This window comes from Colobus angolensis, unplaced genomic scaffold (genome assembly GCF_000951035.1).
Source record: "Colobus angolensis palliatus isolate OR3802 unplaced genomic scaffold, Cang.pa_1.0 Scaffold14, whole genome shotgun sequence".
NCBI lineage: Eukaryota > Metazoa > Chordata > Mammalia > Primates > Cercopithecidae > Colobus > Colobus angolensis.
In genome coordinates, this window is record NW_012114488.1 from 15,596,402 (window position 1) to 15,621,386 (window position 24,985).

The 24,985-nt window shown below is 37.9% G+C and overlaps 1 protein-coding gene across 5 annotated transcripts in view; it reads right to left on the reverse strand.

Moving 5' to 3' along the window:
- The window catches only part of MAP3K4 (mitogen-activated protein kinase kinase kinase 4), a 128,056-nt gene extending 103,071 nt beyond the window's left edge, over nt 1-24,985 (reverse strand). For 4 of the 5 annotated variants that reach the window (XR_001000984.1, XM_011934985.1, XM_011934986.1 and 1 more), the window contains exon 1: nt 24,886-24,979. Coding sequence is in view for 3 of the 5 variants with exons in the window: in XM_011934985.1 (XP_011790375.1) it covers nt 24,886-24,971 (86 nt within the window). In the remaining 2 variants the exon portion in view is untranslated. Of the gene's footprint in view, nt 1-24,885 lie in introns of all 5 variants that reach the window. The other variant, XM_011934987.1, reaches the window with a different exon arrangement.

A 24,985-nucleotide genomic window follows, 5' to 3' on the forward strand; every position in this document is an offset into this window, starting at 1 on the left:
CATTAAAAGATAACGGCAACCAAAACAATCCTGGAAAACAGTAAAGGTGGAGGACTCACCTTCCAACTTTTAAAACTAAGCAAAGGTAATTACGACAGTGTGATGATGGCATGAGGACAGACACACGGGACCAGTGGAACAGAACTGGGGGAGTCCAGCTATAAACTCACATGTCTAGGGTCAATGGATTTTCAATGGGGTGCCAATAATGTTCAATGGGAAAAGAACAGTCTTTTCAACAAATGGTGCTGGGACAACCAGCTACAAGAAAAGGAATGAAAGTGGACCCCTAATTCACACCATATGTGAAAATTGATTCAACATGAACAGAAGATCAAAATGTAACAACCAGAATGTGTAAGAGAAAACGGGGGTAAAGCCATAGGATCTCATATTTGTCAATGAGGTCTTAGATATGATACAAAAGCACAAACAACAAAAGACAAAATGGATAAATCGACTGCATCAAAATTAGAAACTTTTACACAAAAGATACAATTAAGAAAGTAAAAAAGACAGCCCACGAAATGAGAGAAAATATTTGCAAATCATGTATCTAATAAGAGACTTACATAAAGAATACAGAAAGAACTCTTAAAAGGCTGGGCATGGTGGCTCACGCCTGTAATCCCAACACTTTGGGAGGCTGAGGCAGGTGGATCATCTGAGGTCAGGAGTTCGAGACCAGCCTGGCCAACATGGTGAAACCTCGTCTCTACTGAAAAAAAAAAGAACTCTTAAAATTCAATTTTAAAAAGACAAAAAAACAGTGAAACAATCTTCCAAAAAAGATATACAAATGGTCAACAAGCACCTGAAAAGATAATCACCACCACTGGAAAAATGCAAATCAAAACCATAATGAAATAGCACTTTATATCCACTAGGATGGTTATAATCAAAACATCAGACAACATGTTGACAAGGATATGGAGAAATCATTATACATTAATTTATATAGCAGTATTATTCATAATAACCAGAAGGTGAAAACAATCCAATGTCCATCAACTGCTGGAGTGGAAAAACAACACATAGTACTCCCACTGCTGTAGTTTGGGTATCCGACGCCCAAACCTCATGCTGAAATTTTATCCCCAGTGTTGGAGGTGGGTACTAATGGGAGGAGTCTGGGGTCATGGAGGCAGATCCCTTATGAATGACTTGGTGCCAGCCTCACAGTAATGAATGAATTCTCTCTATGAGTTCCCACAAGTGCTACCCTAGGAGCTGGTTGTTAAAACGAGCCTGGCACTTTCCCCCCAGCCCGCACCGCCTCTTGCTTCCTCCTCTGCCACGTGATCTGCACATGCTGGCTCCCTTCTCCTTCCACCTTGAGTGGAAGCTTCCTGAGGCCCTCACCAGAAGCAGATGTTGACACCATGCTTCCTGTACAGGCTGAAGAACCGTGATCTAAGTAAACCTCTTTTCTTTATAAATTACCCAGTCTCAGGTATTCTTCTGTTGGTGGTGGTGGTGATAGTGGTGACTTGATTTTTTTCTTCAACTTTCATTTTAAGTTCCAGGATGTGCAGGTTTGTTACATAGGTAAACATGTGCCATGCTGGTTTGCTGCACAGATCAACCCATCACCTAGGTATTAAGTCCAGCGTCAATGAGCTGTTCTTCCTGACGCTCTCTCTCCCTCCACCATAAACAGGCCCCCAGTGTGTGCTGTTTCCCCACCATGTGTCCATGTGTTCTCGTTGTTCAGCTCTCACTGAAAATGTGGTGTTAGGTTTTCCATTCCTGTGTTAGTTTGCTGAGGATAATAGCCTCCAGCTCCATCCATGTCCCTGGCAAAGGTTTACAGCAATACAAATGGACAAAGATACGCATTAAATAGAATACTGCTGAAACCATATAAATGAATGCACTATAATTTATACTATGACAAAACTTGAAAATCTTACGCTAAGTAAAAGAAGCCAGTCACAAAAAAACACATATTATATGATTCAATTTATATAAAATGTTCAGAATAGGAAAATATACAGAGACAGAAAGTAAATTAGCAGTTACTCAGCAATGGGAGGATTGGGGATCGGGCAGGGGATTGGTAATGGCTAAGTGGTGCAGGGTTTCTTTTCAAGGTGATTAAAATGTTTGAAAATTGACTGTGGTAATGGTTGCATATATCTGTGAATATACTAAAACCATTGATTTGGACACTTTAAATGGGTGGATGACATATGAAGTCTATCTCGACAAAGCTATCCAAAAAATAAGTAAAGTCAAAAGCCCTACTGTTACAGTTCTCTTCCTCTCCATGTGAATTCCAATTCCAGTGAGAACACTTCCTGATATCCTAGAGACACAATGTTTTCTGGTAGCCCAGAATTCAAATATATATACTTTAAGATTAGTACAGGATTTCAGCCTCCTCATACAAAAAAAGGGACTATCTCACCTGTTATTTCTAGAAGAAATTGTGAATAGCAATAAATTTGGAAACTATATGGAACAGCTCTCTGCATAACCAAATTAACTCACTTTAATAATCACCTATTACTCAAATTCTGAAAAATTAATTTTAAAAAGCACTAGCAAACTAGCAGGATTTGAAAGGAAAGCAAACCTACTTACACTAAAACAAGGGGAAATGAGGATTTTATGACAGGTTCTACATTAACTCTCATTCAAACACCATTTCCAGGAAGAAAGTTTTACCGGGTACATAAGATGTAATACTCAGTGATACAAAAGGGGTAGAAATCTTGTGTAAGAAGCCTAAAAGGAAAGGGCCCTCCTTTGTCTTTAATTAGTTGACTAATTCTCAGAAAATGAGAGCATTTTCCATAAAGAGGTACCAAGAACCAGCAAGGTTATTAGAAAAGTCATGTTAATGACAATTCATTCCACCACCAATTATTCAGTGCCTACTATGTGATATACAAAATACATAAAACCTGTATTATAAGCTCTTTTTGAGTTTACAATGAAGGCAGGACTGGACTCCACAGGTAGGGATCAGACACCAGACCAAACTGAGGACTAGCTAAAACAGCGATGAGGCAGAAACGGCTTTCCATAAGACACACCCACCGGTGTGCCCTATCAGTTTACTACTGACATGACAACACCCAGGAGTTACCGCCCCTTTCCATGGCAATGACTTAGCAGTGACTACCCCTCCCCTAGACATTTCTGCATAAACTGCCCCTTAATTTACATGTAATTTAAAGCAGGTATAAATATGACTGCAGAGCTGCCCTGAGCTGCTACTCTTTGCCTACGGGGCAGCCCTACTCTGCAGGAGCAGTCATGGAGCTTAACACCACTAGAGCTGTAACATTGCCTCTTCAATAAAGCTGTTATCTTCTACCTCTGGTGTGCCCCTGAATTCTTTCCTGGGCAAAGCCAAGAACCTCACGGGCTAAACCTCACTTTTGGGCTTGCCTGCCCTGCGTCATTTATTTTCCTAGAAAATGAACCTGAAATTATTTCCCTTAATTTCATGTGTTGGGGTTTCTAGTGTTAAACAAATGAAAGAAAACTTAAAGGGAAAGATTTAACTATAAGAATGCTTAAGTCTTCTATATATGTATAAAAAAATTACCTAAGCCATATTAAAAGTTAAACTGAGGATACTGTCTTAAATTTATAAAAGGCTCATTAAGAAAAGCTGCAAAATACCAACAAGAAAATGAGCAAACAAAAAGACAATTCACAAAATAAATTTATACAGCAATAAAACATGAAAACTGTTTCACCTATGCTAATAACCAGACACCCAAATTAAAACAAAATAGCTCTCTCTGGCCTATGAAATTAGCAAACAGTTCTTAGTAATACTCTAAGCTAGAAAGAATACAGTAAGGTAAGCACTAATATGACCTATATACATTTGTGCAACCTTTCCAGAGGAAATTATTGTGATATTAAAACCTTTAAAAGTGTTCAAAATCCTTTCAAATTCCACTTTCAGGAAATTATTTTAAGAGAGCAGCCAGAAAAGCTTGTGGTATGTACCGAGAGGTTTACTGCAGTTTTGTCTAGAAGAAGAAACCGGTAGTAACTTCCAGCTTTATGGTATAATCATAAAATGAAATATGATGGGACCATTTTTTTTTTTTTTTTTTTTTTTGAGACAGAGAGTCTTGTTCTGTTGCCCGGGCTGGGCAGTGGCGCAATCTCAGCTCACTGCAAGCTCCGCCTCCCGGGTTTACGCCATTCTCCTGCCTCAGCCTCCCGAGTAGCTGGGACTACAGGCGCCCGCCACCTCACCCGGCTAGTTTTTTGTATTTTTTAGTAGAGACAGGGTTTCACCGTGTTAGCCAGGATGGTCTCGATCTTCTGACCTCGTGATCCGCCCGTCTCGGCCTCCCAAAGTGCTGGGATTACAGGCTTGAGCCACCGCGCCCAGCTGGGACCATTTTTAAATGATGTTACAATATTTTTATTAACATGGCAAATGCTCACAGTACATTTAGATATCATTCCCACCTCAGCCTAAAGGACCTCCTCCCATCCCTGTACAGTTTACTCAGCAATTAATGATTTCTGTGATCTCTCTTACTGACGTAATAAACTATTATTTAAATCTTCCACAACGTCTTTTCCCGTTTATGTCTAAGGAAATAACATACAAAATAGAGTCACAAATATGGATTTGAGACCAGGTTTCTGGTATGCTGCACTAATACATCTCTTAAAGACTCACCTCCCTTATCTGAAAATGCATGTCTATTTTATAAGATCGTTGTAATAATTATATAAAGCAACATGTTATGCCACCTGCATGATAGCATATAGATTATAGATGTCAATTTATTACAGTTCTGCACCAGACCATGAATTATCGTTTCTATCATCTTACATCTTTTCCAACTAGCTTATAAATTCTCTGAAGGCAGGAGATGCTTTAGATTATGATTTGTATAATAAAAAGAGTATCTGGCTGGGGAGTACAGGAATATTCCCAAGAGAAACACCACTTGAAACGATTTCACAAGAAAATAGAGGAAAGGGCAACTGACGCATAGGAACCAACCCACGCAAAAGAATGAAGCTAAGAAAGAACAGAGAATATTCAAGAACTAGGAAGATGTTCAGTGAACTAAGACTCTAAATTCTCAGAGGCATGGGGTTCAGCAGGACTAGTGGGCCTGGATCTCAAGCTTAAAGAAGCCTCACACTTGGCTATTGCTGAGTGGCAAACTGATGTAGGGATGCAAGTTAAGGCCTCTTCATGAATGTGGACTCGAACTGAAACGCGTGGCCACCCTAATTTCAGCTAAATCTGAGGGTGGGGAGATCGCCAACTCAAAAAGCTCTCTGGGCCTAATCAAGGTTCTCAAAGGACCCAGTCACTAGGCAGAGACCATAACAAGTTCATTCACCGCTGGGGCCCCATGGTCTAGCACTAGCACTGCCTGATACACAGCCGGCACTTACTGTATGAATGAGTCTGTCAGGAAAGGAATAAACCAGATGGGTAGGACGGACCGCAGCAGTGAGCTACTACTGACTACGCATCAGTACAGTCAAGCTTTACTATTGCATTCACCTAGTCAGGCTAAATGCTCTCCCTTTTTAGTAACTGTTCCTCAAGACACACATACTCCTCCTCTGGTTCTCTGTTAAACAAGACTCAGATATTCAAAGAGCCAAATAAACCTCTAAGGGCTTCCTTTGCAAAATAAAAGCTCAGTTCTGGGGTTAAGTTTCATGACAGTTTCTGGCATTTCCAGAAGCATTTTCCCTCACTTACTTCTGACATCGTACTTCTTCAGATAATTGAGTATAAAGAAACAGTTTTTAAATTCTTTATTTTTGTTCAAGACATACCTAAAATTAAGTGTGTGAAGAGGGGAGAGGGGGTTGAAAGGCAACCAATACAAGACTGCCACCATTTTACTCAGACACCGAAAATACCTAAAATCAACTGTCACCACTGTTTCCCAAAAAACATCATTTAATCCTGAAAAATTAATTTAACTTTATAGAAAAAGAGTCACCACACTCATTTTATCAATTTAGCTGCATGGAGGTTGATAACTTCAATGCCTGTTTAGGAACCGTTGCATTAAAAGAGTCGTTTGGGTTTACTCTACCAGAGAAACTTTCCTTAAAAGCATTTTACTTTCAAACTCCTCATCAGACGTCCCTCTCATGAGCCTATTGGGACATGAATGTCATTTGAAGTAACACACGACCTTGTTTTCTCCCCACCTTCTCTTTCTTTGTCGTCCCTAACTCCTTCCCACCTTTCTTTCTGCTGTCCTCTTCATTTATTCACTCTCCTTACAAGAATTTCGAGAATTACACACCAATGAAGTGTCTAAAGCAAAAGCACCAGAGGTGGTACAGTTCTTTCTTCAGTGACTGCCTTATGGTACTCTAAGGATCATACATTTCTAACACTCGGAGGAATAAAAGACAGAAAAAAAAAAGCACACCCAAAGCTATACACAATAAAAATAATCTCACAGCCTTCAATTAATTAACCTTAACTCAAAATTTCCAGAGTAGTGAATTCAAAAATTGCATAAAATTGCAACCCACAAGTAGGTTCTATCAGGTATCTGCAGGTAGCAGGATAAATTCTTCTTTAAACTTCTTAAACTATTAGTGTTTGAGTATTTAACAGGGGTTAGTCATAGTAAATATAACAAAGTGATTAGTAATGATTCTCAACCTAGGCTTAGTAACACTGTCCAAGCTTATCTGCTCTGATTAAACAAAGAGTAGGCAATTGTGCAATAAACTTGGACTAAGTAGGAAAACAAAATTTAATGGAATAACGTGATTTTTAAGTGAACTTTTTAAAAACCATTTTAAAAAACAAAACACATACACTATATTGTATTGACCCAAGAAATTTTATTAAAAATAAACATTTTTATTAGCCTAAAATAGGGATAATTGGATAATTTCTAACAACTATTACTTGAGATTATTTATTATGTAACTATTTAAGAAATACTTTAAAAACAAGTTGTAACAAACCAAAAAACATTATAAGGATACAATTTTATGAGGTTCTAATAGGTCAACAAAGAAAGTTACTGATTTATTTACCAAACATCCTGCACATCTCATGTGGTGCATATAGTACCAGGCACTTAGGGATAAATGGAATACCTATAATAACAGTTACCACTCTCAAGTAGTATAGTCAAGAGGATACATGAGTAATTTTTAAAATATAATAGGGAGAAACGTAAATAGCTGAGAGACATAAAACAACATTCAACCTCACAAACAATTTAAAATCCAAGAATTTAAAACTAAGAGCTTTTTTTTTTTTTTTTAAGTCCCGGGGTACCTGTGCGGGACATGCAGGATTATTACACAGGTAAACATGTGCCATAGTGGATTGCTGCACCTATCAATCCATCACCTAGGTATTAAGCCCAGCATGCATTAACTCTTTTCCCTAGTGCTCTCCCCCTCCACCTCCTTCCCCCAACAGGCCCCAGTAAGTGTTGTTCCCCTCCCTGTGTCCATGTGTTCTCAGGGGTTTTTCAACTTATCAAACTAGCAAAGACTTAAAAATTATTATTGTAATGTCAAGAATAAACTCATATATTCCTGGTGGAAACTGACACAAATATTCTGAAGAGCATTTCAAAGATTTATTTAAATGCACATATTCCAAAAGATAGAAGCAACCAAAGTGTTCATCAATGGATGAATGAGTAAATAAAGTGTGATATGTACACACAATGGAATAATATTCAGTGTTAAAAAGGAAGAAAGCTCTGACACCCTATAACATGGATGAACCTTAAGAAAATTACACCAAGTGATATAAAACAATCAGAAAAAGACAAATACTGTATGATTCCACTTACATGAGATATCCAGAGTAGCTAAATTCATGAAACTGTAAGGTAGAACAGTGCTTACTGGGGTAGATGGGGAGTTATTTAATGGATATAGAGTTTCAGTTTTGCAAGATAAAAAGAGTTTTGGAGATTTGTTGCACAATAGTGTAAATAAATGTACTTAACAACACCACTACTGTACCCTTAAAAATGGTTCAGGTTGGGCACAGTGGCTCACGCCTGTAATCCCAGCACTTTGGGAGGCCAAGGCGGGTGGATCATGAGGTCAAGAGATAGAGACCATCCTGGCCAACAGGTGTGAAACCCCGTCCCTACTAAAAATACAAAACTTAGCTGGGTGTGGTGGTACACACCTGTAGTCCCAGCTACTTGGGAGGCTGAAGCAGGAGAATCGCTTGAACCTGCAAGGCGGAGGTTGCAGTGAGCCGAGATCATGCCACTGCACTCCAGCCTGGTGACAGTAAGACTCCATCTCAAAAAAAAAGGTTCAGATGGTTTAAAACAATGAATATGCCATGCTACATTTTACAGTGACAAGTATTTTACAGTAGCAAGAATGAAAGAACCACCACTGTCACCAAAACAACATAGATGAACCTCACAAGCACCATGCTGAGTGAAAGTAGTAGATGCAAAATATCAGTAAACGTCAGGAGAATGAGGAAAGAAAGGGTAGTGTGTGTAGGAAGTAGGAAGAGATTTTCCAGGATGCTGCTCACATTTTATTTCTTCACTTAGGTAAACTTTGTAACGCTATATTCACTTTTGGACAATTTATCAGTCTACACATGTAATATACACAAATACGTCTTTGATAAATTATGTAACAATAAATATCATACAAAAATTTGAACACAAAGTAGAGGGGAACCTCCAAGGTCCTACATAAATGGTCAACTGCCCGCTCCTGTTTCATCTATTACCACGTTATGTCAACGTTTACATAGCTCCGCCCATTATACATAAAATTCAATATGTAACATTTTGTAAAGAATAAAATGGATTATAATTTTACACATATTTATACACACACACACACACTTTGATACAGTAATTATATTTCCAGGATTTTACTCTAATAAAACATCTTAAATAGACATAAAGATTGAGCTAAAAACAATGCTTTTAACCTTGTTCATAACAGCAAAAGAAACAGAAACATCCTAAAGTCCAACAAAAGACTGGTTAAATTAAAATCACAAACAGCTTCCCGAAGAGAAATACCAAAAAACACCCAGTAAAAGTGAGTATGCAGCTGCTACCCAACAAAGGTTCCTGCTGGTAGACTGAAGTTACATCAAATATTATGTAATAAATATCATCACTGCATCCCACTTTCCACTCTATCCCACTTTCTGCCTTCCTACCTTCTTTCTACTCTTTATGGGTTTACCAGAATTTTATAGAAGACAATAGCTATGCCTTACCACATTGATCACATTAAAAGTTTAATTGGAAGCAAGAGTCAAGGCCATATTTCACTCATTTTAAAACAAGTTTTTCCCTAATTTTAACATCTCTGATATTTCACTGTACCCTATAACTGATACAAAAAAGCACTGTCATTGTTTCATTGCAGTTTTTCCTTAGTGACATATAAAATTTATGACGCATATTACAATTGATAGCCTTTTATGTTTGATGAAATATTACTCTCGAAAAGCTCAATAGCTGTAAGTTAAATAAGCATGACCACTAGAAACGAAGTCTGTTAAAGAGCAGAAGCACCAAATAGGAACCAAGGCAGTTTTTTTAAAAAGGAGAAAAACCTTTATTTACAGATTTTCAGAAGCTCTACAGGATCATGTCTGGGTATTTAAAATTAATTACTTCAAACTATTTGATACAAATGAAAATATTCAATGCTATAAAGGACAGACTGAGTTGGGCACTTACACACCCATCACTTGAGACAACTGTTTAACTTTATCTGAGCCCTGTGCTCCTTAAGAGAGCAACAGACAGGAAATCCTTCCACCTTCTGTGTTCCAAGAAATGGCTAACTCAAAGGACCACCATGCTCTTGCATGTTGTAAAATGAGCCCCCGCTACCTTCCTCAGTAATTCCCATGTTTTATAAAACCCTACGTTTTCTCCCTCCTCTTCAAGACATTCCTCATTAGTGAATGTCCTTCCCCACTGTAATATCCCAAATAAAATCGTCTCCTTAACTGTCCACTGCATTTTTCCTTTGTTTTGATGCCAGGCCTCAAGCAGGACGAAGACTTTGCCTTCCGATCCCTGTTGACTCCACCCAGGTAACAAGGCCTCTCGGTTCCCCTGTGCCTTGTTTCTGGCCTGTGACCTGGGGACACAACAATGAGTCCAATTCCTGGTCCTGTGCTTTGGACCTTGCTCATCCGCAGCACAGTACGGAACTGATTTTTACTCAGATGTGCTTTATTTCTGCTGCCGGATACTTTTGATTTTACAGTTTGTCAATCTCCATAGACAAATGGGTTATAACAGGGATTTTTTTTTTGTTAGGAGAAAGATGACAGCGAAGCTGATTATTTTTTTCTATTTGTCTACTTTGAGCCCAAATAAATTAGGAATTTCATGACCACCAAGAAGCAGATCTTGGGACTGGGGAATGTTACATTTGCATATGCTTGATCCATGACTAAAATTTTAAAATTGAATATATAGGCTTTCTCTTTGTGTTCTCTCTGTGTCTGTATGTTTGTCTGTAACTATGAAAGGCCTTTACCTCTCATTATGTGAGTGTATAGTTTGTATATTCTCCTACCTCTAGATGATATTCTCAAATAGGCTACCAAATCCCTTAAAGGAGAGAGCTCAATTCTGACTGGTTCGCAGAGAAGTACAGCCATCCTTCAGCATCTATGAAGGATTGATTCTAGGACCTCCCTTGGAAAAACAAAATCTGGGATACTCAACTGTCTGATATAAAATGACAATATTTGCATACAACCTATGCACATCCTCCCATATACTTTATTTCTAGATTAGTTATAATACCTAATACAACGTAATTACTATATATACAATTATTACACTGAATTATTTAGGGAATAATAACAAGAATAAAAAAAGTCTGTACATGTTCAGCACAGAAGCAATTTTATTCTGAATACTTTCGATCTGCAGTTGGTTGAATCCATAGATGCAGAACCCACAGATACGGAAGGCCAGCTGTCCTTCTATAAATTGAATAGTCCTAAAATGCTCAGAAGTCAAGGAAATTGAACCTTTAATTCAATGTGAGAAAAAAGACGACACAGATCATGGAAACTAACTCAGAAACAGTTTAAGAATTCAAAATCACACAATTTAGGTAAATCTTTAGCAACTGATACTAGTTTATATTGTTAGTTTAATAAAACAGCTATGTGGGCCGGGCATGGTGGCTCACACCTGTAATCCCAGCACTTTGGGAGGCCAAGGTGGGCGGATCATGAGGTCAGGAATTCGAGACCAGCCTGGCCAAGATGGTGAAGCCCCATCTCTACTGAAAATACAAAAATCAGCCAGGCACGGTGGCAGGCACCTGTAATCCCAGCTACTCGGGAGGCTGAGGCAGGAGAACTGCTTGAACCTGGGAAGCAGAGGTTGCAGTTAGCCAAGATCGCGCCACTGCACTCTAACCTGGACGATAGAGCAAGACTGTCTCAAAAAACAAAACAAAACAAAACAAAAAAACAGTTATGTCTTCTCTGACTTACCAGTGTGTTAAATATATACACAGATTTTTATTCTACTGGTGAAATGTCCTTCCTAAACTTATACAGGTTTATTAATCAAATAAGCTAACATTACTACTACTTAATGCTTAAGATTCTAAAAAAGGTAAATTTCTATTTAACCAAATTTAATCATTATCTGACAAACTTTATTTCAATAATCACATCGGCTTGAAGATAATTTCGAAGGTCTCTAGGTAATTTGAAACTTCTAATACTAAATTGACTTAATCAATGGGTATTCATTAGATGCCCAGACCATTCCTGAGTACTAAAACACTGACTACTAAACAAAATTTAAGTTTAAAGCTGGGCACAATGGCTCACACCTCTAATTCCAGCACTTTGCAAGGCCAAGGCAGGCAGACTGCTTGAGCCCAGGAGTTTGAGACCAGCCTGGGCAATGTGGAGAAACCCCATTTCTACAAAAAAATTTAAAAATTAGCCATGCATGGTGGCATGTGCCTATAGTCCCATCTACAGGGGAGGCTGAGGTGGGAGGATCACTTGAGCCCAGGAGGTCGAGGCTGCAGTGAGCCATGATGGTGCCACCGCACCCCAGCCTGGGCAACAGAGTTAAGACCCTATCTCAAAAAAAAAAAAAGGTTTATATACTTTTGTGTCTTATTTTTAGTCCATTAATGAATGTGTTCATTTTGATACAGAAAGTTGTAGTAGGTTCACAGAAAAGGAATTTTATTTGTCATGGTCAAGACTGGTAAGTTTGGTGGTTTTAAATAAGGTTTTTAAAAAGATCTTTTACTATCAAATGTTATACTGATACAAAACTAAAATTGTGTTTTCTCTGTTTCAATGTCAAATGTTTCTCAGATTACTGGTTTGCTCTTAATAGAAGATTGTATAAGGTATTCTTTACTATCTACATTATCTGCACAGACAGGAAGATGCTGTTTTACCATGATAACCTTCTATGGTTTATGCTGACTTATTATGTCCTTGATTATTTAAGGAACAAGTTTCTCTTTCATGAAAGTTTCTTTATGATCATGTTACCACTTATGTTTACTTCCAAAATCTTTATTGTCACTTGGGTTAAATATAAAGTCAACTATTATTTCTTGGTAACCCATGATCCTATCTTAATTAAAGTTTTTCAAATCTGACAACTTTCGATATTTTACCTTACCAAAATCAAATCATAAATATCATTTGCACCTAAAACTGTCTTTGAGATTTACAAGATTTGTTCTTTCACCTTTTAAAAAAAGAAGTGCTAGAAAATAATTAGGTTTATCTGGCATGTTGTTATTGATGAGTTGTCAAGTCAGAAGAGATGCTTAGCCTTCTCTAGGTTAAATGTGTATGGGTAAAATGTTGTAAAAATTTCAGACTCTGCTTGCTACAGAAGTCACCAGAAAATTGTCAGTGCTCTCACTGACGACGATACATTGCTATTTATCAGAGTCCTGGTGCTACTTTGTTCAATATTAGACAAAAGCACAGCATTACTAGTCATAATTTCAGTTTTGTTTTTTAAATGTTCACTAGGTCCCACCTTGTTTAACTTGAATCTAGCATCTTCCAGGCCAGTGGTTTTCAACTGGATATTCACATCACTTAGATATCTATGTTTCATTAATACGCACAAACAGATGTTCAGCACATATTCCGGACTTACACAATCTCTCTCTCTGATATTGTTGGTATATTTTAACTATATGCTTGGTATATTGTTGGCATATATCAGAACTAACACATGTTATAGCTAAACTTCTTTTTCTCAGTAAAGATTATATATTACACACTTTTATTTCCCAGTAAAGATTAACTCTATTTTCAAGAAAGAGTGGATATTGCACTTAATTTATAAAAATGGAATTTTTATAATTATAGACTACTTTTTACATAAAAAGCCACTCTTTCTTGAAAACAGAATCCTTATGTTTACATAAACATTTTCTTTAAAAAAATTTTGGAATGACTTTAATCTTGTCTTGTACAACAACCGACCAATCAAATATCCTTATTAATTGCTTTGTTCTTATAATGAATTCTCATTGGATCTTTCACTTTTGAAAATTATAGTAATAAGCTAACTACAGCCACTTTTAAGTTATTTTGTCATCTACAGATAGGTTTTTGTTTTACCTTGCTGCTTCCCTGACAGCACTTACAATCAGCTACAGGAGAGAGTGTCTGTCTTCAACAAAGAAGAGCTGTCTTGGGACCCACGGAAAAGGACTTTGCCGGGTACCTTGCAGTACAGTCTTTTGATGTAGTTTAAACAACTTTGAGAAGATACCAGTGGACTGAGTCAAGATTTCTAGAACTCTAATCAAGAAGAAGATACATTCATGAGACAGCTAACTAAAGATCAAGTGGAAAAAGAATTACATAGGACTGAATGAACTAATCAAGGATGACTGTGGATTCTGTTGAGAATATTGTTGCTGTTACTAATGTTTTATTTTCCGAATATATAAGGAGTCCTTTCTTCTTAAGCCATCTATACCTCATTACAATTTAGGAGAATATGCTTTTGTAACTAAAGTTATCCAGTGCATTTTGTCTTTCACACTGGTAAGAATAAAATAACTTAATACCTTTCTAGAAAGAAATATGGCAACACCTCTCAAAAATCTTAAAACTCTAAATATCTTATGACCTAGGAAGCTATCCTAAAGAAACAATCCAAAATACTGAAAAATTCACAAAAATATTTCTATCAAGTCACTAATTGTAAGTGGAATCATATATATCACAAACCATACGTTATATCATGTTATCAAATTCAAACTATTAAATTATGGGATATACATCAAGAGAAATACAGTTTGCCATCATTTGTCATAGGAAAATGCTCATGGTATATGGTAGCTTGTAAAAATAAACTGTGTAAAAAAAAATACACAGAAAAGAAATATGCCAAAATATTAATGGTAACTATTTTTAGATGGCAGAATTAGAATTGGTTATTTTCTTCTTTATATGTTTCATAGTTTTCCATAATAGATATATGTTACCTTTATAATCAGGAAAATTTCTAACTGATTAAGTTGGTTTTATTAAGTGAGAAGATTTCATTCACTTTTCTCAGGCAGTAACTAGATCAACCTAGTTTCACTAAGTGAAAAGATTTCATTCATTTTTCTTAGGCAGTGGCTAGATCAATCTGAAAACTATTCCTCTTAACATTTAAAAAATGAAAAGAAAATTAATCCAAGTTATAAAGACACAAATTAAATGAACGAAAAAGAATTTCCACAGAAAAAGACAGCTGTGCCTATTAACCTAAACAATCACAATCTGTAGCGTTACAGTTCTTAAATTAGTAGCATGATTTATGTTGATCCAAGGGCCAGTCAGAATTCCAAACACCCGTAGGAATAATATACCAAATAAACCACAACTAAAGTAAAAGAGAGAATCTGGAAAAGCTAGGTCCAAAAAAGAGAACCTTATTCTTATTTATATGGCTTCTGTAGACACAGGGGTGGGGGGGATTGGGGGAGACATGTTTCTTGAATGGAGATTATTGCAGCTATTTTTAAAAGTATCTAGCCTCAATGTATATTTGGTGGCTTTTTAAGAAAATCACTATAGGACTTGCCTCTTTCACCTTAAGCCCAAAAAGAGCAAGAAAATAGAAATGTAATAATAACAGCTAATACTGAGCACTGACTACAGAAGAGGAATTATTTACTCTTAATAACAACCTAGGAAGATGTTATTATTTTTGCCTTTCAAATGAGGAAACAGACAGGCTAAATTACTTCCCCACAATCCTACTGCTAGCTATCAAAAGGTAACATTCAAAGCCTATCTACTACCAAAACCTATGCTCTGCCTCCTTCATACAAGTGTCGGCAAAGAACCTGCTAACTATTAGGCAATGAGCCAGCAATTAGGCTATAAAAGTAAGCAAAACAATAGACGATGCCCCAGACCTCATGGATTTTACTGAAGGCAAACATAATAAACAAATATGTGCACAAATATATAATTACAAATGGTGGCAAACTGCAGGGGCTCTGAGACACGTAACAGAAGGACCTCATCTATTCTGGGGGGAAGCGGGGGAAATGCCAACGTGGACCCTAAAGTAAGCAATGCTTAAGACCTGAAGTGAAACTGCTGTACCCTAACACAGATTACATATGACATATACATCATGCATATACAGAATATATAGATGTGAAATATATTGTTTGAATTATTTGATAACATTTATAACACATAGTTTGAGACATACATGATTCCACCTATAATTAATAACTTGATAAAAATATTTTTGTAAATTTTTCAGTATTTGGATTATTTGGATTATTTCTTATATATGTGTACACATATATGTATACATAATATACACATATACTATATATGTGTATACATCTATATATTATAATATACACATATGTGTGCATATGTGTACATATATACTATATATAACATACACATATGTATATAATGTAATACACACACATATGTATATATAATGTAATATACATATATGTATATAATACACACATATTTTATATGCATATGTGTATATGTATTATATGTGTATATATGTGTACACATACATATGCTATATATACATATACAACATACACATATATAATATATACACACATATATGTGTATATGTGTACATATATACATATATATATCAGGGGAAAATGAGTTTCTTTTTTTGCTTAAGGAATGCTCTACGTGAAAAATTTTAAACACAGGTTAGTGTTTCAGAGAAAGATCAACAAATTACCTAAAGTACTCACACAACGCCAATCTCAACTTTACTCTAAAATTAATCCTAAATTTTAAACTGATCTTTACAATTCTTATAGTTTAAGGATAAGCAGCCAAGAAAACAACATTGAGAGACAAGCATAGATACATTCTTATTCTTGCTTTCGGGTAACAATGCTGTCTTCAAGAAGTAAGTATTGCCGAGCTTCTCCAAAATTCTATTTGATCATTTAGTAGACAAACACTGTACTTGTTCTCCTGACTCAGTCTCAAGGGAAAAGGTACAAAGTACAACAGCATCCTTTTTATTTTGGATAGAGCTATGCTTTTAAAACTGAGGGTCACAACCCATTTGTGGGTAATAAAATCAATTTAGTAGGGTATGATGAACAATTTTTAATGGAACAGAATAAGAATTATTTGAGTGTATCATATATTGCAGGGTCAAATGTTGTTTCAAAATTGTTTTCTTTTGGTTACAAGGCACACACATGCTGTCGTAAAATGTATTTCTTACTGTAGGTCACAACCATAACCACAATTTCAAAACCACTACTACAGACCAGAAGTTAGAAGCTTACTGTCCTCTTTATCTACAGACGGATCCCTGAAAACAACACATCTTAAAATGTCTGAGCATTGGCTCTTTATTCTGTGACCAAGAAAGAAAAGTTTCATAGGGGAAAAAAAATGTGGATGATGAATTTTAAGAGGATTTCATATTTTCTATTTGCATTTTTTTCTGAAAACAAATCTTTCATCTCCTTTGATCCTGTCAAGTCCAATTAATCCAGAAAATACAGCATTCCATGGTTGCCAAGTAACCGTGCACATAGGCTTGAGCTGAAGCTGGGCTATGTATGGCGGGTGGCTGGAGAACACCTTGGCTTCAGACCTTGACCAGGGGAGCACATGGCAATGCAAGGGTAAGGGAAGAAGGGCCTGCAGATCTGGAACCTAAGCTGTGACCTGGGAAAGCTGCAGCCCCTCTAGGCCATTTTTCTCATCTCTAAAATGAGACGCCCAGCCCAGATGATCTTACAAGAGCTCAACTCTTGTAATTCTGTAAGCAACAGCTAGGAAGTTGGATGAAATGAACACTACGTCTGTAAGAACTTGTATTAGCAAATGTTTAAATCCTTATCTGAGTAAGAACTAAATACTTACACATACAACAAACTCCAAAAATTTTGTGAGAAAACCAAGCTATATCTACATTTTTATGTTCCCACATAAAAAGACTTTAGGATTTTAAATAAATGTACTATCTTCCAAAAGTTCTCCACTGAAAGACTAAAAAGGTTGACAATTTCTATTAATTTGACAACTCTAAACTAGCTGTCCTGTAACAAGCCCTATTCAGAAAGTTCCACATTTCAGCAGTATCTTCAAATAGCCTGCTCACACACAAAAAAGCTTCCACCGAAAATATCAAATCTTATCAGCTTTAAAGCTCAGTATCTACTTTTCTCCACAGAAGGCTTATTTCATCTGAAATGAAATCCATGTGTGAAAAGCTTTTGATATACTGCCTAACATATTCTTAATAGCTTTCCCTGCTAATTTATAAACACGTGGCATCCATATGACCCAGGAAACCAATACTGCTGAGGTAGGTCTGCAAATTGCAAAACACGAATGTTCTTGTAATTCAAAAACAAAACGTCCTGTTGCCTGTTAGTGAATAAATATTTAAAGGCAAAGGCACTCGATTACACAGTGTGAGATCAGTAGGGGTCTAAAAATGCACCTACCATACTCACTGCCAGTGGAATGATGTATCTTTTAAAATACAGACATTTCAAGTACACCCCTTAAAATGGGGAAAGCATGTTAACACAATATACATGTTGAGAACACAGTTCTAGATTTTAAGTATTTCTATTAATGTAAAAGACCACCCTAACGTAAGTCCTGTGTTTGTTTTGTTACTGTTGGAGTTGTTTCTAATCTACATAATCTCTTATCCAAGATGAAGTAAATAATTTTTTAAAAGCAGCTTGCTACTACAGCCAGCTCAGACAGTTCACAGATACCAAAAATAAATAAAATCACTTAAAATTTGGCAACAATATTCCCTTTATATGACATATGGACTCTCATCAATTTCAGTTTTTAGTAACAATTCAACGTAAGGAAATTTAAGATTATAAATGACCTAGTTAAGAATTTAGGCTCTCTGATTAGCTTATTTTAAAATAAAACATGTAACATGTTCATCATAAAAAGTTTTAGGAAAAATTAGTATGTATTCTTTATATCTTTTTTCTATGCACATACACTTTTAAAAATGGGATCACACCAAGTATTAGGATTTTAAAAAGCTTAACTCAAATTAATAGTTTAAGCACAAATAGAGATTAGCTCACAACAAATTAAGAGAAAAATAGGGACAAATCTAGCATAAAAGGGCAACTGGCTGAGACTGTGGTGGTGCACACCTGTAGTTCCACCTACTTGGGAGGCTGAGGCAAAAGAATTCTTTTGAGCCCAGAAGTTCGAATCCAGCCTGGGTAACATTCAGAGACTGCCATCTCTTTCTTTATGTTTATTTATTTATTTTTTTAAAGGCAAGTGGCCATAGACCTCTTTCAGCCTCTCTGCTTTTCTCTGGGGGTTAACATCACTGTCTGAGACTAGGTCCTCTGTAGGAGCTTCAGGAAGCTAGCTCTAGGCTCATGACTTCTTAGCATATATTTTAGCTAAATCGGCATTTCTCTCTCCCAGCTCCAATTTGAAAAATCCCAGGAAAGAATCCTAACTGGCTTGGACTGGGTCAAATGTCATGCCTATGGCCTGGCATCTGGGAAAAGAGAGCAGCTCCAATATGTACCATGTGGTTTAAGTCAAGAGAGGAATTCCCCCAAATAAGGTAGAAGGAAGACAGGGAGGTAGGGCAGACACAGCTGGTGGACAAATATGTGTATGAAATGAACATCCACCTCAAATTTTGGCTTCCATCTTCTGCAAATACTGTTTTATAGTCTGCTTGTTTTTGCTCAATACAGGGGTGAGTATGTATACACCAGAAATACTTGAGAATTTTCTTAAAAATAGATACTCAGGTACCACCCCAAAAGGAGTTGTATCATGAGCACTTTCACATGTCACTAAACATTATTTAAAAACACAGTTTTTAATAACTGGACAGAATTCTGATACGGTTCTAATTCTTTAAATTGAATTTTATGATTTAAATCCAGAAAAGCCACATACCATCATGATCCTTTTTGTACACAATATTCGAAAAGAATTTTATGAAAGCACCACCGACTGACATCTTTGCCACACCGTTCTGAGAAACTATGCTAGAGGCTTCTTGGCGGGAGGCGGTGGGGCAGAGATTATGGGGAGAGTATGGAGGCGGGGGGGGGAATGGAGACAATAAGGTGATCCTCTGAGACTCACCATTAGTAAAAATATACCGTACCACTGAGGTTTAAAAAAAAAAAAAAGTCTTAAAGGGAGAAGGATAAAATATACCCCCAAATTAAAGCAGGAAAAGCAAGGTTTGTTATAATCTCTAAAGACTGAAGACCAAAAACACACACACTATAAACCAAACAATCAAGGAAAGTTTGTGACTAGAGGGAAAAAAGCAGCCTGTGTGATGCCTAGAAAATAAAAACCTAAGAGTAAGTCTGGATCACACTGCCTCTCATTCAGAAGCAGGGGTGCACCTGATAGGGATGCAAGTCCACCTCACTGGTCTGCTAACACGAGTCACTGGGATCATTCAACCCATTGCCTTGCTAATACCATGCTTACTAATCAATCTCTTAATTATACTTTGGCTTTCTACAGGCAAGAGAATGCACTGACTAACCAGGTGTACAGACAAAGCTGAGTATCTGTGCCTGAGAAGTGAAGCACAGTGTCTGGGCCTTGATTATCGTGCCAAGGGAGTGCCAGCTTATATAAAGACCTACGGAGTCTTCAGCTAATCTCCTTCTCTCACATGTTTTCCATTTTCTTTTTAAAGAAACTATTTCCAATAGCCTACTAATAGGCAACGTTAAAGAGTCTTTAAACAGCATACATACCACCTGGTCAAATGACAAGGCTGAAGACAATAGAATGCTATGAGTAAAATCACAGTCACAAGGAATGAGGAATTATTAAATAACAGGAAGTTATTACAACAAATGTATTCAGTGGGCAGGCAAGACCTTTATATCCCCATATTTCAGTAGAGCTCAGAACAAGATTTGCAGGACACCATGAGAGCACACGTGAAGGAAACAGAGTGGCCTCTAACAATGACAGAAAATTAAAGGGAACCACAAAGTCCTCTTGAGAGACAAGTCCCCAGTTGAAAACATGAAGTTTCTGCCATCACTGCTGTTTGATGACTCCTCTCTGCCTAGAGCCATCCCTGCCAATGGTGTCTACTATTACAGTGGTCTAAAGCCACAACCATCACTGATGCTGCACCACCAGTGTGGAGCGCCACAGGAGGCTGACTTCTCCAGGGAGAACAGGTGACATAGAAGGTCAAGACTGAAACACACAGGCTCAACGTGGACATTCAAGCTGAGAGACAGATCAAGTCGCCTAGGAGTGACGACATTCAACTAGTTTGTTAGTAGTGAAACCCAGTTTTTCAAATGAATTTACGATAAATATTTAAAGTAAATAATAAAGTCATTTTTTAAAAAAAGTTAATTGTTAAATTTATGCAGCATGTACTCATAAAGTCAATGAGAACAATGAGGCTATTTTTAATATAAACATTTTAAATGGAAGGTTATAGTAAACAAGACCATTATATCAGCCTTAATATCCAATAGATTCTGTGTTTTTAGTGTACGGATCCAAGAAGTCACAAAGGTAAATTGTTCCAAGTTAGTTTTAATAGCTCTCCTAGTCACCTCAGGATCCTCCTAAAACTGCCCTGGAAGCTTGAAAAAGAAATGATAAGCTATGTTTATTTCAAAGTTTAATCACTAACAATAACAACTGCTATCCTTATCATGAATTCTTTATCAAAACTAAGGACAAAAGTATCCGCAACTGACAGCAAGCAATAAAACTAGAATAGAGGGCTATCACCTCTCCACCTGTTTTGTGTTGTTGGGTCATTGCATAATTCTCTTGGGCCAGGAGGAAAGCACACACGAAGCAGATGTGCCGGGCTGGCTGCATCTGCCACGATGGAGCACTTGCCGTGCAGCTTTGAAGGCCAACATGTACAAGCCTGAGTTCTACAAAAGGCCTGTGCATTAATACAACCTTCCTAATCAATGACACACAGACATAAAGTACGTGTCAAAGATGGCAAAGTTTTATTCTAGTCTGTGGCAAAACCAGTTAACCTGGTAGCATAAATTACCACATTATTGGTCTCCAATGTATTAAAAGGTGGCATTTCGCACATTTTCCACAAACGTAAGAAAAAAGGCTCAACATCACTAATTATCAGGGAAATGCAAATTAAAACCACAATGAGATACCACCTTACTCCTGCAAGAATGGCCATAATTTAAAAATAATAAAAAAAAAGGCTGGGCACGGTGGCTCAAGCCTGTAATCCCAGCACTTTGGGAGGCCGAGACGGGCGGATCACGAGGTCAGGAGATGGAGACCATCCTGGCTAACATGGTGAAACCCCATCTCTACTAAAAAATACAAAAAATAAAATTAAATTAAATTAAAATTAAAATTAAAAAAACAGACAATGGCATGGATGTGGTGAGAAGGGAACTGGTTTACACTGCTGGTGGGAATGTAAACTAGTACAACCACTGTGGAAAACAATATGGAGATTCCTTTAAAAACTGGCCAGGCACAGTGGCTCACGCCTGTAATCCCAGAACTCTGGGAGGCTGAGACGGGCAGATCACGAGGTCAGGAGTTCAAGACCAGCCTGACCAACATGGTGAAACCTCAACTCTACTAAAAATACAAAAATGAGCTGGGCGTGGTGGCAGGCACCTGTAATCCCAGCTACCTGGGAGGCTGAGGCAGGAGGATTGCTCGAACCCAGGAGGTGGAGGTTGCAGTGAACCAAGACCACGCAATTGCACTCCAGCCTGGGCAACACAGCAAGACACTGTCTCAAAAAAACTAAAAAAAAACCTAAAAACTTAAAGTAGAACTACCATCTGATCCAGCAATCCCACTACCGAGTATCTACCCAAAGGAAATCAAGTAATCATATGAAAAAGACACATGTACACACATGTTTATAGCAGCAATTTGCAATTCACAACTGCAAAAACATGGAACCAACCTAAATGCCCATCAACCAATGAGTGGATAAAGAAAATGTGGCATATATACACCATGGAATACTACTCAGCCATAAAACAGAAGGAAATAATGGCAACTGGAGCAACTTGGATGGAGCTGGAGGCCATGATTTTAAGTGAAGTCACTCAGGAATGGAAAATCAAATATCATATTCACTTATAAGTGGGAGCTAAGCTAGGAGGATGCAAAGGCATAAGAATGACATAATGGACTTTGAAGACTGGGGGAAAGCTCAGAGGGGGTGAGGGAATAAAGACTACATATTTGGTACAGTGTACACTGCTTGGGTGACAGGTGCACCAAAATCTTAGAAATCACCACTAAAGAACTTACCCATGTAACCAAAAAACACCTGTACCCCAAAAACTACTGAAATAAAATACAAAAGAAAATTGTGAGACAAAAAAAAAAAGGTGGCATTTCACACATTTTGAACACGTACACTGAGCTCCTTTAAAATGGTTTAAAAAAAAAAAATGAACAAACTAGATAGCCCCTGCAACACCTTTTACCAAAGATCTACAGTAATTCTGTCAGAGGTCAGTTCTGTGTATTGAAGAGCAGCTGGTGACAATGAGGACATAAAAAAGAGAAAACAACAGCTTTGTCAAGTAATCTGTTTTACAGATTTGCTATTGTAAAATTAACTGCAATGTTGCTAAGAAAAATATTTCTAAGGTCTTCTTGTTCCGTACACTGCTGTTCACTTACAGTTGGATGAAACCCATTATCCTGACCTATTTTTATTATAACAAAGACAGAAGCCTGACTGAAAAATCAAGGTTTCTTTTTAACACTGAAGAAGCAGTCAATTTTGCAGCACATTTTCATTTCTCTGCCCTTCCATTTCTTTCCAGAGTAGGTTATACAGAATTCTAATTTCTGATCTGCCCATTTGCATAATGAATTCTTCATGGTGGTTAAAGACATGGGTTTGGCAGCCAGACCTTTCTTCATTACCAGCTGTGAAACCCTGAACAAGATACTTAACCTGTGTGCCTCAGTTTCCTCATCTGTTAAAAAAAAGACAGTATAATAGGACCTACCTCATAGGGTTGTCGAAAGGATTAAATGGGTTAATAGAAGTAAAGACAACGGCCTATTTTAAGCATTAAATGTTCACTATTAATTTTAAGGAAAAAGGTATCAAAATTGCTAAAAAACTGAATCCGTTAACAAATTCATAATAAACTTTCTGACAAAATTTCTAAAACGACTAGATGTATTCAAAAGGAACCAAAGGCATTCTCATTACACCCTGTACCATTATTCAGAGTTGTTCCTTAAAAGTACCCAGAACTATCTCAGAATTAAGAGAGGAAACTAATTTCTTCACAGCTTATAAAAATAAAACAAATTTGCTTGGGCCAACTGAGTGATGACAAGCAAGAATATGGGTCCTGTGTTCAGTTCTAACTACAGCTACAGATGTGAATTTTCTTTAAGCAAGAAAAAGAGGACACTTTACTGCCTTATTCCTAGAACTATAGAGCTCTTAAGACCATAAGATGCCAAGAGGAGCTGCCGAGGTATTTTCATTACTGGGGACAGGGGGCAGCAGTTTGCAAGTTTCCTCTCGGATGCAAAGGACAGGGAGTAAGAGGACATTTGAACACACAAACACAAGCACGTAAAAAGAGGGAAATTCTCACTTATGGTGAGTTTGTTCTCCCAAAAAAAAAAAAAAAAAAGACATAAAGGTAAGTTAATAGAGTCTCTATGGAAGAAAAAGCAACAAATGCTTTGGTTACCGAAGTTCCATCTTAGAGCTTCCTGCAGCAGCAAAGTTTCAGAGAAATGAATCCTTACTTTATGTGCACGTGTGAGCAACAATCTGCACAATACTAGCACTAAAGCACAGTAAAGGGCCCTCAGAAGAGGAAAGCAACGTGTCTGTCTGCATAGTCTAAGTGCAGTTTCTCACCGAAGAGATGACAGGCACTCTCTGGAGCGGGCAAAAGGAGAGAAGGAGGAGAACGCGGGGAAATAGCCAGTACGCAGTCGATTTCCGAATGTCTCATTTACTCGAATGAGGGCAGAGGGGAGGGACCACTTTCGTTCAGCAATGATGAGAGGCATTTCAGTGAGGCCACTCTTCTGAAGCTAGCGGCAGGGGAGGCAGCCGCACTCTGCTCCCAGCCCCCGCAGCGTTGAGGGTGAGCTGGGAGAGCCTGCAAGGGAAGGGGAGCTAGCAACACGCTCGAGCAGAACCCTGCGGAGCTGCAACCCCGGGAGGAGTCGCCGGACAGACTCGGCCGCGGTCCCCTGGGACCCAGGGATGCACCGCGCCCCTCCCGCCCCAGCCTGCAGAGCCTGGATGCTTCCCTCCCCACCTGGCGGGAAGCAGAGGCCCTCGGGCCCGACCGAGTTCGGGCCAGGACCCGCCCCGCTTTCTGCGAGCGACCGACGGCTGCCGCCACACTCACCTCGCCGCCAAGCAGCACTCGGGTTCTGACTCGCTCTCGGGTTCCGGCAGCGGCGGTGGTGGTGGCGGCGGCGGCGGCTCCTCCATGGCGGCGGCAGGCG